The following is a 14284-nucleotide window of genomic DNA, read 5'->3' as shown; positions in this document are numbered from 1 at the left end:
GTGTATGCTGCAGATTAGCCCAGATTTTCTAAAGTGAGGTATAATGAACAAAACTTGTTCTGCAAATATGTGTAGTCAGTCAGTGCAGACCTGGTCTAAGGCTGCTCTGAGTATTGCTGCAAGAGTACAGAATAGAGATCTCAAGTCTTTAATATATAAACAATATCAGACTGGCAAAAAACTGCCCCAGGTAAATATGGCAATAGGTGATATCAGCTTAGTGCAAAAGGTCCCTTGAACATCTTGATTTGAGCTGACCTGGGCTGGCTTTGTGCAGGTGAAGCAAAACTATGAGCAAAACTAGCACAGAGGTGGACTCAGGTATCTGCCAAAGAAGGTCACTGCTCCCAGGCTGGGGAGGTGGAAAGGAGCTGGAACTCCTTTGTGAAGGGTGGGAACCCAGGGCACAGGGAATATTTCTCTGTCTGCTCTGAGGGGTCCTCACCCCCAGAGAAACACTGACTTTGACCCTCACCCATGGAGAAAGCTTCCAAGACTTAGAGATAGACTAGAGTCTACAAGAGTGTGAAATAGATATTAGAGAATAGTATAGTTTATCACAACTTGTTCTTCTTCACCTTCTTTCTTCTTCTTCATGGGTTTGGGTGGTGTTTTGTAATTGGGCAGAAAAGTCCACATTGCAGGTTCTGTGGGATCAGTTATTGGGTTAAAAGGGAAATAATCTAGGTGTCATTTCTTAATTGGATAGTTTAGTCTTAAAAGACCTGGTAACAAGAGATAGCCATTTTGTGGTGCTTTTCTGGCATGCAAGGTCTGGTGCAGGTGCAGGTGGCGTGCTGAAGTTTTGATAAGATAACAATAAACAACAAGCTGAAGTTCACTGTGTCTCTCTTTCCTAGCACAGAGGTGCTCCAGGAGGGTTTCCCCTGACAGGGAACCCCCAGGGAGGGGCCCAACATGGGGTCAGAAACTGAAAGTGAAGAATGTGCAGCCAGCCAGAGATGACACTGGTTGGTGACCCTGCCTTTGCACATTTGTTAACTTCTGGTCCTGGATTTTGTTAGAAATTTTAGGACGGTTGTTTATTTGTTTATGTTGTGGGTGGAAATGTATGTAATGTCTTTAAACATGTGTTACCATCTGGAAGCAGGGATGGGAGCCAAAAAACACAGCCAGCCCTCTTAAAAACTCCACCTAGGGCTTCTCAAATCACATCAAGACTTTCTGATTTATAGGATACACAATTGCTGAATATTGTGAAGCACATGGAGCCTGACAAATTATGAACTTTAGAGGAGATTTTATGGCTTCTCCAGGGACTCTGAAAATAAAATGGCCTCTCTACCCTGTTCAGCTATGGCATGCACTGTGTTCAGACAAGTATTGCTGAGTGTGACTTCCAAACACTATTGTTATGCTTGTGATGTACTTTCACATTTCCAAGAGCCACTGAGGGTTCTTTTTCTGGTCAGCAAAACTTCTCCACTTCTCAATCAAAATTAACAGGGAACCTTACTGACATAAATGTCCTCCTGAAGAAAGAATTTTTTCCTTTCTGTCTGAGAATACTCTTGTCAGAGTATATGAAGCACCTTAAGAAAAAATCACAACTCTTCTATTAAAAAGGAAAGCTACAAGACATTAGGAAGAAAGAAACATTTATTTCAGCTTCTTTTAAAAATGACGTCTGCATTGCTCACCAGGTATACATTGTTTAGAGCATCCAAAAGCCAAAGAAAAGATAAAGAATATATTTTAGAATAGTACATTGCTCAAATAACACTGCCTGAAATGAGTCACTGGTGTGGCTTTTGACATACCAGAACTCAAGCAGTTTATAGAGAAGACTAGATCTCTTCAGGTTCATAGGTCTATTTTTGTGTGAAGCAGAGGAATAGATCTTTGCTTTTCTGTAAAAATAATTTTTAACTTCAGATGATTGCTAATTTATTAATTTGTCATTTTACCTTTTCTCTCCAGTGAAAGCAGTGTGTGTTCACATTCCAAATATAACCAGCCAGGTGCTGGAGGAGGCTCTGGAGGATATATGTACACAGCATTCTTCAGGAACTTCTGGTCTTTTTCCTCATGTGCCTTTATTTTGTTCTCCTCCAAAGTAATGAGCAGCTTTGAGTTCAAACAGCCAATTTCATTTGCTCTCCCTGCCTACACAATTTGCACAAAACTTCTTTTTCCCCACACTTGTGATAACCTTAACCCTGCATGAGCATAGGGAACTGTGAAAAAGCTCTTTCAAAGAAAAAATAATTAAATAATTAAAACCCTAGCTAAAAAATCTGACTAATGTTTATTTATTGCACATTTCCTCCTGGCAAGGGAGCAGAATGATGGTGTCAGCCAGAGAAAGCACATCATGGGGATGGCGACTGGGATGTGACAGGTCTTGGTGGAAATATATGTTACACAAAAATTTACCATCCTTCTCTTCCCTGTCAAATGGCAGCCTCTGTTTTCCTCTAGGATTCCTGCCAAAGCCTGTGCAGCAGCAGAGCCTGAGTTATGTGAACACCAATGTGAACAGTCATGGTAGAGGTGGGAGGGTGAAGTCAGAGCACTTCCACCATGGCTGGGTTCCACACCTCAGGGATTGGAGACAATTTGTTCTCAGACAGCTACAAAATCAAATATAAACCTCTAAATGGCCCTGAGGCCATCTCAGTTGGTTTGAGCATGAAGGTCATGGGTCATGATGCATGAAAGTCACGATGCCAAGGTCATGGGTTTAAACCCTGTGCAGGCCAATTGTGTAAGAGTTGGACTTGATGATCCTTGTGGGTCCTGTTCAACTCAGAATATTCTATGTTTCTGTGAATTTTCAATGTCTGCACCTGAATCAGGGCAGCATTTAAATGTAATTTTACTTATATTACTAAATATGATTTTTCCATTAACTATATTTATATTCCATATTAATTGAGTATATAAATATTTTCCATGTGGCAATCCTTACAAGACCTCACAGAAAAGGGCAATTTATTTTTATTTTACAGCTGGACAGTCAAAGCCAAGAGGCTTCTTGTCCCAGGTGACAGAGGATGCCTGGGTGGTCTTTCACATCCATCAAGGAGTAAGCTTGTTAACCATCTGGATGTGAGAAAGCTTAGATTAGAAATGCTGAATTATCCAGGAGAATTTAGCCTTTCAGCAAGAAGGAGCCATTTCAGCCTAACACCAGGCTGGTATCTTCAGCTGAGTTCAAGCATGAGCTGTGTTTGTGTGCAGGACCCCTCTGTTATCATACTTGAACTTTTCTGTGCCCAGACACTGAAAATCTGTGTAATTCCAGGCTCCTCCAGATCCCAGCTGTGGAATTAACCTAAATTACTTAGAGAAGCTGTGCCTGCATCTGCATTACACATTGTCTGTGTCTCCTGTGATCTAAAATGTAGGTAGTGCAGAGCTGGGACAGTTTTGCTCTGTGCACTGCAGACATAAGGAAACCCAGCTTCACCAGGAGACTCCCAGAGCTGCTGTGCTGGATGGACAAGGCAGAGATGCTGGATTTCTTGGAATAACACACAGCTCAGAGATGAAGACAAAAATCTACATTTTGTTTATTTTTCAGGAGTGAGAGGTGACTCATTATGAGCAAGGAAAGCCATAATTTGTTTTCTAGGTAACTCCCTTTTGGTTTCAAAGGAGAGTGAGGCCTACCACTCCGTGACGTAGCAAGGCTGTAGGAATGAAAGCAGGAGCTACAACAGATAAAAAGTGGTGAAGAGAAAACAAAGTGAAGCCTACCAGACCTCAACTAAAATATTTAAGTCTAATCTCCAGCATGCTACCAAGAGATGAAATGCAGCAGATCACTGCACAGGAGAACTCTACTAAATGAAATTATACAGTGCAGCAGTCAAAAACACGTGGGGTGAGAGCTGAGCAGAAGTGAAAGTAATTTTCCTCTGTGCCTGCTGCCCATGATCGAGATTATTGCTGCATGGAACCACACATGGACAACCGAACAACAAGGGCCACAGCTCCTGTGCCTGCAAATACAGAGTGCAAGGGACACAGAGTAATTTTGAAAAATTTCTTGTTCAGCAGCAGTTGCTGCCAAAGGGAGATTCTCCTCCAGGATGAAGAACAGACCTTCACTCCTTGTCCAGGGGAGTAGCAAAGAGCCCAGCAGGGGGCTGGCATCACTGTGCCTGCTTTTGGAGCAGTCCCATCAGCTCCAAGCCTTTCTTAGTCAAAAACCTCCATGTCCACTCACAGGAAGGTCCAGTACAAACTTTCTACACGACTGTTCTGCTGCTTTTACTCTTTGTGTTCTTGAGTGCAGGGGTTTGTTTCTGAGGTTAATAACAACTGATGGTGAGATTTCAACACATGCAGGGCAGCAGCTGGTGCTCATTTAGGTAGTGAGGATACTGACAGCTGGGCAACCACAGCAACATGGCTGTCAGGATGGGCTCTTCTAGACCCAAAGCAGGAGGTGATTTTGAAGAAACCTATTATATTCACTTTTTCTTGTTAACTGGCATTTATCTACCCTTGGTATATCTGGAAATGCTGTGTTGCTACACAGCCTTTCTATGTTTCCCTTTTCTGCTTTGCATTTTTCAAACCTAAAAGAAGCAGCCATTTTCTACAAGTGATCTGAGTACCAGAAGCAGAGGCATGAGTTATGCAGGGAAGGAAGGATGAAATTTTTCTCCAGAGGTTAATCACAGGTTTTAAAGATTCTTTGTTCTCAAGAATGACAACCTCTGTGTAAAAATGTGCTGTCATTCATGCTTTTCTTTCTCTAAAAATGTAATGAAATTTAATTGCATCCCATTTGCTGTAATCATTTATATGGTGAAAACAACCATTGTGTCTCACCTATCAAGATAAGGTGCTTGATATTGCTTTCTTTAGCCAACAGGCAGTTTGGTTTTTTTCCCCCGTTGCCCTTGCTGCAGAGATCTGATCATATTCCTGATGGATTTAAACCAGCAGGTGTGTGGTTTGGTTGTTCAGTTCACACTCTGGTATTTATAGTTTCTGTTAGATTAATAATGAATCTTTGAAGAAGCCCATCTGTTAAGCAGCACAGTCACAACTTTGAAGACTTTAATTTCTCTTGAATTGCAGTATTCTCAGCTGCACAATGCAAGTCATCTTTTGATCAGTCCACATCATTATAATGTTTCTGCCAAGCATATTTTACTTACAAATGTTCTAATTCGTATGCTTGTGGTGCTTAGGACCTGCATTACAGAGTAACCAGGGTGGGACCATCACAGATTCACATTCAGGCTACAAAGAGGTGCAAGAGAATGGGCGAAAGTCCCCTCTTGTTTTTAGCCTAATGCTTCATCCAGCTGGCAGGAGTGGCACCTGATAGATTTTTAGTAAGTCTGAGGAAAATGTGACATGAAATGTTTCACGAGGATGTGCAAACATGTCAACATGAAAAATTACAGAATTTCTGAGGCTGTAAGGGTGAGGGTGCATTGCTGCCTCATGATCAACTTGGTGCCCAGCAGCCTCTCTGCTCAGACCCTTTTCTGCAGAGCTGTTCCATCTGGCTGGCCTCCAGCCTGCTTTGGTAAAAGGGGCTATTTCTCCCCAGGGAGAGGATTCTTTATTTCTCTTCATTAAATGTCATGAGATTTCTCCTGGCACATTTCTTCAGCCCCCTGAGCTCCCTTTCAATAGCAGCACAAACCAAATCACTGGGACCCAGCTTCCCTCCAGGCCTGTACCTTAGAGGACTCTGACAAGCAGGTCCCTGAATGGGTCAAAATGAGAGCCAGCTAGTAGACTTTCTTCTAGCTGTACAAAGACTTTGTTGCATGAGAAGTTTGGATTCAGCACTAATTAGAAGTCCCCAAAAAACAACATAGCAACTCCAGGCAATATCACAACAGAGGTCTCAAAAAGGAATTTTGTTGCTGTTGTCATTGGATTTTCTATAGTCCCTACTGGTTTGTGCTGTCTCTTTTCAAGCAAATGCCAAACAATTTAATCTGTGAAGAACTTCTGACTCATGAGGTGAAGTTTGACTTCAGGCCAGGAGGAGAAACTGGGGAAAATCTTATGTGGCAGTCTGTGCTTCCTTTCCTGGAGGAAAATTTGGGTTATTTGCACCATGTTGTAAAAGTGGAATCATAAAATAGGAAAATGGGCTTAGTTGGCATTCACTTTGCTTTGACTATGCAGAGCTAAAGAGCAAGAAAAAATTTACTTGAGCAGTTAGAGGAAGTACACACATTTGCACATGACATTTGTTTTTATATTTTCCTACAGAAATTAAAAGAATAAGCCCCAAGTAAGGGAGATGGATACATTTTGATGTAGTCTCTATTAGCTGTCTTAGTTGATTAGCAAGGTATTTATAGTTTTTTTGCTAAAAATAAAAATCACTTATTTTAACTTTTTTGTTGTGTTTTGTTTGTTTTATTGATATAAAAAGCCCAGAAATTATTAATTTAATAATATTACCAATTATTTCTAAGCTTCTTACTTTTCTTCAGAAGCTGGGGATAGATGAAAATTAGATATTTAGATATTTAGATATGAGATTTAGATATTTATGAAAATATCACAGTGATTTATTTTGTTTTACTTGCAAATATTAAAAGCTCATGTGATACAGATCTAATTCACTTTAGGAAGGCTTAAATTTTACTGTGATGAACGCTATGAAAAGACAAGACTTGGAAGGACAAAAGAAAATACGGATTTTCACAGATAAACATTGTCATGTTTCTAGCTCAACTGAAGAGGACATGCAAGATGTGTGTTAGCTGCTGAGTGTGATCGGTTTGCTAAAGAAAACTGGCAAGGAAAGCACAGGAATGACAGCACCAGAGCTGGAAAAGAGATTTCTTCTCTGCTGTGCTCCTTGCCAATGCAGAAGGGCTGGATTTCACTTTCAGATCATTTACTGTATTTTACAGTCTAATTTTTACTGAATATTCTTTTGCTTCTATTGACTGACTAATGCCCATGTCGCCATGACTTTTTTCCTGAAAAGTAATCTCTGTGTTTCTTTTGTTCTGTTCCTTATGGCTGTATCATTGGTGATTCATCTCCTTTGTTTAAATAGTTTAAGCCAACCCAGCTTTGCTGAGCCATTTATTCAGGGAGTTCTGCTTTATCAAATGAGTTAAGCATGGCTCTGCAGGTGATGCTTTTCACTGGTGTGAATTAGGGAAATCCCTCAAATCCCTCAGACTTCATCTCTGCTGAGTAAAATGCTAGCATTTTTCTTTCTTATTATTTCAAAATTCCTTTTCAAACAGCTCATTTGAAAAATAATTTGAAATATAGGATTTCTCCATGTGCACATGAAAGATGTAATCTCTATGACAATACCCACATAAAAAGTTATACAAGGTTAAACAAGTTTCTGTAATTGTATATTTTATACAGTTTTATCCAAGATACTCCAGAAACACAAAGTAACTTTGCATACCTTTTGTTGTATTTTTTATTCTTTATAAGCCCTTTCCAAATGATACTTCTGCAAGTCTTTCCCCAGTAATCATGTACATTAATACATATATTTTTATCTTTCAACACTTTCAAATACTGTATTTTCTCTCCCTTATGTTCTCATTCCCCTTTTGACTTCCACAGACATTTGGATGCACATGCACTGCTGACAATCTACCAGCCCAGCACCTTTTCTTATTCTGACACCAGAAATCCTATTGTTGTGTTGTGATATTCTCTTTTCCTTATTTTCTATTCTGTCTGTTGCAGTCATTTTCCCTTATCTACCAAGTATGAGATATTTCTATTTACCTTATCTTTTATTAACTTGAATCTCCTATTATACTCTGTATCCTGGTGGGAGGGTAGGGATTGGATATTTTATCACTGAGATTCCCTGACTTTTGCTCTAAGAAAAGAGAAGCAGAGACACCAATACAGAGCCCAGTAACCAGAGCCTCAAATCAGCTCTTTGGAGAGATGAGCCAAATTTTTATTGAAGAGTATCTGGCTAGGAACTCAACCTGCCAGGGACTTAGTTACAACACAGGCTGAAAAATGAATGTCTGGGGATCCTCTGTGCCTCACACTGCAGAGCACTTTGCCCTGAGGTAACTTTGTGAAGAGTGTTTGAAAGCCCGGGGCACTCAGAACACTGCCCACTGCAGTTATGGGGTGTAGGAACTTGGGGGATCAAGGGCCAAATGCTGCAGGAAGGAGAGATCAGCAGGGGCTGAGACACCCTGCAGTCTCTGGTCTGGACAAGTCCTGCAAGGTGAGCAAAAAGTCTTTGTCCTGTTATTTATTGCCCTCAGATATAAAATAGTTCTTCTAGAAGTATTTAAAATATCTTTATATAATTTGCCTGGTTTCATTGATCAGTTTAGACAACAAAAAAAGAAAACTGTCAAATGTTTGCTGAGAACAAGCTGTCTCTGAGTGTCACAACAGAAACCCAACAATGTGCTTTACCAGAGCTTGCGCTGCAATCTCACCTCAAAGACAGACTGGAAGGCCAGCATTACGGCTTTCTCAAGATCATGGGAAATGCAAGTTAAAAAAAGATGGGGTCATTTTCAGAGAGGATCTGCTTCTCTGGGCTATTTTTAGTCATAGTCCTCATTTCCAGGGAATTGTGTTCTTTACGAAATGGGCTGCCCTCAGCAACACGTGGCTTGTACGTGTTGAGGCTGGTGCTTGGACTTCCACAGCCAGAGAGAACTGCCCTGGTCTTTGGTGTGGGTTATCAGCTGCTGAGAGATCAGCTTGGATCTCTGCTCTGAATTTCCACAAGTGTTTAAGAGAACAGAGACATCAATGTTCAAAATCAACATGAAGTTCTCATAAAACATAAAACTAGGTATCAGATGCAAGAATTGTGCATTTTGCCATCCCTTCTTTGCTGCCATAATTTAAGGGTTTCTTTTGGAGTGCTATTCTTCTATGGATATTGGATATTGATCTGTATAGTGCCGCTGTCAGCCATTCAGGCATTTTTTGCCCAAAAAATAGTATCTCAGGTCTGAGGGCTGGATGGATGGATAGACTTAAATAATTTAATTAAACCTCTTTCTGACGTTGGTGTTTGAAACTGCAGCATTCTGCAGCTAAACCATTAATATTATAATGTTTATAATTGATTGAGCATCAAAAGTGTCTTTGGGAACATAAAAGGAGCAAAAGCCATGTGGTTGACGTACCTGAAAGTTTGTAATTGGATCCAACCAGACACAGATTATACTACTAAAAAAAACAAAACAAAGATCAACAGTCTTAGTATGGCAGAAGCCACTGCAAACTCATAAAATCATCAATTACACTATTTCCCTGAAAATCTGACTCATTTTTACCTTCTGTCAATGTCAAGGGACAAGGCTGATAGCAAAGCAAAAGGAACTTTCTTCCCAACTGACTGATGTTTTCATATTGTCAGGCAATTTTTTTTGTAAAATAGTCCAAAGTTCAGCAAATGTGAAACTCATTTAAGCTCCACCACCTTCATTAGGAAAAGGCAAAGATCAAATTGATAATGATGAAGGATTGATTCTAGGCAACCACTATAAAATTGTAATTTGAAAAGTGGGCAATCTCAGGCAATGCATTGTGCTTTATTTCTCTTGTGTACACTTAATCAATAAGATGAAATCATTAGTTGTATTTTTTTTGCCAGCTTCCTATAATTCCCTTTTAGTAGTATTTAAGGAACTACTGTTTCAGGAACAGTTTCTGTCCTACTTTATAAAATTTGTTTTAAACCTTAACTTGTGCTGGGACACACCCATTTGCAGTGAAACTTAATGCCACCACCCTGTGAAAAAGGCTGTAACCTGGGTGTTTGCTCACACACCGAATCCCTGTGTTCAGGGGGTTGGCTGAAAACCTTCAATTAACATAACAACATACAGATGGCCTTCAATAAAGAGCAATGAAAGGGTCTGTGGTTCAAAAGCAATTTATGTCTGAAACTGGTGTCCTTGGCAACGCACCTACACACTTTGTCTGTGGAATGTGCTACTGTTTTGTCTGCCGGAAGGAAAAAGAAGAATATTTAATGAAAACAGAAGAATAAATATACTATTATAAAGGAGAAGGGGAAGAATCTAGATTAATGCAGCATTTCTCTATTTTCATTAATCAAGATTTATCACAGAAGGACCTGCTATGTTTTAACTCTGTATAGATGTTCTATCTTGAGAAAAGAGGATTAAAAAAATGGGTCTTTAAATAACAGCCCCACAGGAACACACCTTGAGTTGTTTCTAGATATCCTTTACCTCTTTTAAGATGGAAATTTAGAGCCTCGTTCCTCAATTTATAATTGTGGAACTGTCAATTTTCCTTTACAAACCAGAGGACAAAACACTGAAAGTCATATAAAAATTCATGAAAGAAAAAAAGAAATGAGCACAAAGCGGCTACTAAAGGTTATTACTGGAGCTGTTTGATAAAGATATGCTCATTGTGGTATTTTTTTACCTGGAAATGCCACTGCTTCTGGACTGGCATGTCCATAAATATTTACCATGTGCTCCAGGCAGCCGTGCAATGGCTCTGTCTTGAAGCCTGACTCCATTACCCACACTCTGCACATAAACTACAGCTGCTTCTAGGATTTTAAAATGCCTCAAAAACTTTCCAGCAGCCCCAAAACAGAAAGATAAATAGAAGCTGTATTTGTATTGTGCTTTTTCCCTATCCCTTCCCCATCACTCGTTCCCTCTTCTCCCACCTGAGCAATTTCAGAGGTTTCAGGCTCACACTTCTGACTGGCTTTGTACAAGCATTTCTTTCTGGCCATGCAAAGTTCTGAGAACACATGAATCCCATGACCTAGGCCATTCCTTGAGGATCTCCAGAAATCCTGCAGCAGCAGAGTGATTTCTCTCGCTGGACCTCCAGGTGCTTGGGAGGCCAGGGAGATTTTCCTTTTCTGACCAGACAAAGCTTGGGAGCAGAGAGGAGGACCTACATGGGAAACTCATGGATTGGTTGCTTTGTAGAGAGCACTTCTGTGACCTCTGAAAATAAAGTTCAGCAGCTAGGGAGGAACAGGATAAATACTTGTTTATAATGTGGGAGGCATCACAGAGTCCCACCATTTTTTAAAGGAAGATTTTTTTTTCTGGGCCTGGACAATGCTTTTAAGAAGACCCTAACTAAGATACATGGTTTAAGGCACTTCTGAAATTGCCTTTTTCTGGGACTGAAATTGCAGCAGAACCAGGAAAAGGAAATCACATCACCCACTCCATTCCCACAGTCATACCATATAGTTTCTGTTAGGCATTTGTGTGTTTGTTGGGCTACAACTACAAATTTCTAGCATAACAGGGATTATTCTGCACCTATTCTATCTTCAAATTAATTAATATCTTGTTCCTTTTGCATTGATCAGACCAGACTCTCCATGCTCTAACACTTAATAATTTCATCTTATTTTCAGCTTAAATATGTTCACAATGTATTGATGGTATCTTTTTATCTGTTTATTCCTCTGTCAATATTAGCCTTTAATATAAACACTTCTTATCCTCCTATATTTTTGGAGGATGATCACATCCAGTTTTCACCTTTTATGTTTTGAGAGTGAACAGACACATCTATGTGGTCTCCCTTCATGACTCTCTTTATTCCTGAATACTTAGTAGCCTGCTTTCACACTAGTCCAGGTTGACAGAGAAACAATAATCCCACTTGTAAATACTGTGTTGAATGGAAATCTTGCACATTCAGCTGCTTAAATTCTCCTATAAAAAGTAGGAAGAAAAAGTACCTGAAAACTGCTTAACTACCAAAGAACTTGAACACAGAGGGACCCCTTTCAATTTACACTGGGAAGTACAGAGGAACAGTAGATCAGAAAGTTTGGAAACCTTCCTAATAAAGACAGGTTTTGGAAAATGCATGCCTTGATTATGGTCTGAGCAACTTTACAGTCTAGATAAAGAATTTTTAAAGGTAATGTTGTAGAATTCACTTTTAATCAACTAATCATTCAAAAAGTAATCAGCATTCAGAAGTCATCATCAAATAAGTGTTGATCATTTAGAAAAGAACAGATAGCAACTAAAGATTGAGGAAACATTAAATCCAAACTACACGATTAATCAGAGGAAAATGGAATAAAATTTTACTCAAAACTTTTAAAATGCTTTAGAAATGACACAACTCTTTTCACTTCAAGTGAATTTTCACTAAAATTAAAATTAAGATGAAGCTACGGAAGAATTAAGTTTCCATTTTTCATTTTAGATTTTGGTTTTCCCTTTCCCCTCTCTGAATGACCCTATTACAATGAAGATAGCTAAATATCTTCATAATACTATAGAGAATACCAAAGAGAAACTCAAGATTGGAAGTAAAAATCTTTCATCCCTTCAACCTTCAAATTTGGGACTGAAAGGTTATTGATCAGAAAATATGAAAATTCTGGGGCTTTTTATTAATTCATTTACTTAATTTAAGCTTGTGAATTATCTACAGCTATTATTGTAAGGACTTGTAGCAAGATGAGGTAAACAACTCAAATTTATTTTCTCCAGCATATTGAAGCAAAACAGTAATGCATATATAATAGGTCAACTTCACAAGTCATACATTAATAGCATTTAATTAATTTTATCTTCTTTTTTTCTTTTTATTAGTTTTCATTGAAACTTCCAGAAGCTCAGTCTTTCATTTCCTCATGAAAGCCAGGACAGTATAAAATATTTAGTCTTCTGGGAGCTCCAGTAAAATCATTTCTATCACTATGAGATCCTAACCAAATCTAGCAGTGAAAGATTAATCTTAAAGAAATCTTCCTCATTTTCCCAAACAGCATTCCTATGGGGCAATAGACTCTAGGAAAAGGTTTTCAAAAAATGCCCCATCATGTTTCTTTCAGATGTGATGTGAAATACAAATGCAGTGGAAGTAGGGGGGACAGTCTGGCCTGGATCTGCTGGGTGCAAGGCAAAGGGGTCTCCACAGGAACAGGGGCAGGACTTGGTGCATTAGGACAGAAATGGGTGCCCCATGGTCCTGGGAGGAGCAAACCATTCCCTGAGCAGTGGGACACATTTGGAGCACTTTCAGGGTCCTTGGCAAAAGAAGCTCAGGCTTTTCAGCATCTGCCTCAGGAGCCTGAGCAGCCTTTCCTGGCAAAGGTGAGACTCTCAGATCCACCCTCTGGAGACAGAGCCACTGTAAACACTGAGCCTGGGGCAGGACATCTCTGAGAGAACCTGGGGGAGCTGAAAGTGCATGGGGACTCCCAGAGTGATCCCCAAACCAGCCTTGATCACAGCAGCATCCTCCCCCATCTCCTTGAGGAAAGGCTGCAGCTGTCTGTGCTTTCAGCCTGGGATGGCTGAAATGGGAGTGTTCATTGAAAACTCTCTTTGCTGACTTCTTGTTGCCACAGCTACTTTGTCTTTGTTGCCCGTCTAGCACCTACTTGCTATATGGGAGAGAAGAAAGACTATTTTTGATTTCAGCCTCTCCCAGTGCACATACCCCTGAGGCTGACAATGCTGCAATAATCTCTGTAACTATCCTCCATGGTTTGGTTTCAAAAACATCTGCATTTTTCTCGTGTTCTGTGTAATCCTGCATCTCCCGCCTTTCCTCTTGAACATTTCTTATGATAATTCCTGCTTGCAGCTGTAGATTTAGCCTGCATCATTCATTATAGCAGAAATCACAGAATCTCAGAGTAAATCCTCATTACTGTATGATTTGGCAACAGCAGCTGTAGCAGCAGAGTGACATTTCCAGAGCATCTTTTTGGTGGTCAAACATTTTAGAGATTGAGCTCTCAATAAAAACCCAGCTGTGTGAACACTTCTGTGTTTCTGAATATTAGCTGGAATCTTTCTAATGCTTTATCCCTCAAAACCTTCTGGGTCTGTGAGCTCCTTCAAGAAAAGTGGAAGTAGCCTTGATTATTTTATACTGAGAAAATGAACTATTTTGTAGGAGGAATATTTTAATTCAGGTGATAGTAAGGTCTTGTGCAGATTCCTTTTTTCTCTGCTTTGGTAACATTTTAACACTACAAAAGGATTTTCAGAATTACTTTCTTTCAGGAATGTGCTTGTTATCTCTTATATTTTATTGTTTAGAGATTTTAAAATTATTTCATCTCTGCTTTTTTTTCCTCCCATGTTAGAATAAGTCACCTGTTATTCTAACAAACAGTGAGACAAATGATCTTCGAAGTACCATCCCCACATCTATCAGTGGGAGGTGCAAAGTGTCAAAAGCTTTCAAAAGCTTTTGAAACTTATAATTCAAAGACTACACTCTACCTACGTACCAAGAGCCTGCCACATCTAGCAGCTCTGTCACTCCTACCACCCTGCAGTCAGTGACACAGTGGCACAAACTGACCTAA

General features: G+C 39.7%; 1 protein-coding gene across 1 annotated transcript in view; it reads right to left on the bottom strand.

Moving 5' to 3' along the window:
- DTHD1 (death domain containing 1) overlaps positions 1–13503 on the bottom strand; it is a 62558-nt gene extending 49055 nt beyond the window's left edge. The window contains 1 exon segment of the mRNA XM_059471187.1: positions 13405–13503. Within this exon segment, the coding sequence (XP_059327170.1) occupies positions 13405–13503 (99 nt within the window).
- Between the last annotated feature and the right edge of the window lie 781 nt (positions 13504–14284).

This window comes from Ammospiza nelsoni, chromosome 4 (genome assembly GCF_027579445.1).
Source record: "Ammospiza nelsoni isolate bAmmNel1 chromosome 4, bAmmNel1.pri, whole genome shotgun sequence".
Lineage (NCBI taxonomy): Eukaryota > Metazoa > Chordata > Aves > Passeriformes > Passerellidae > Ammospiza > Ammospiza nelsoni.
The sequence above is the reverse complement of the archived record's forward strand: the minus strand, read 5'-3'. Positions and strand labels throughout refer to the sequence as shown.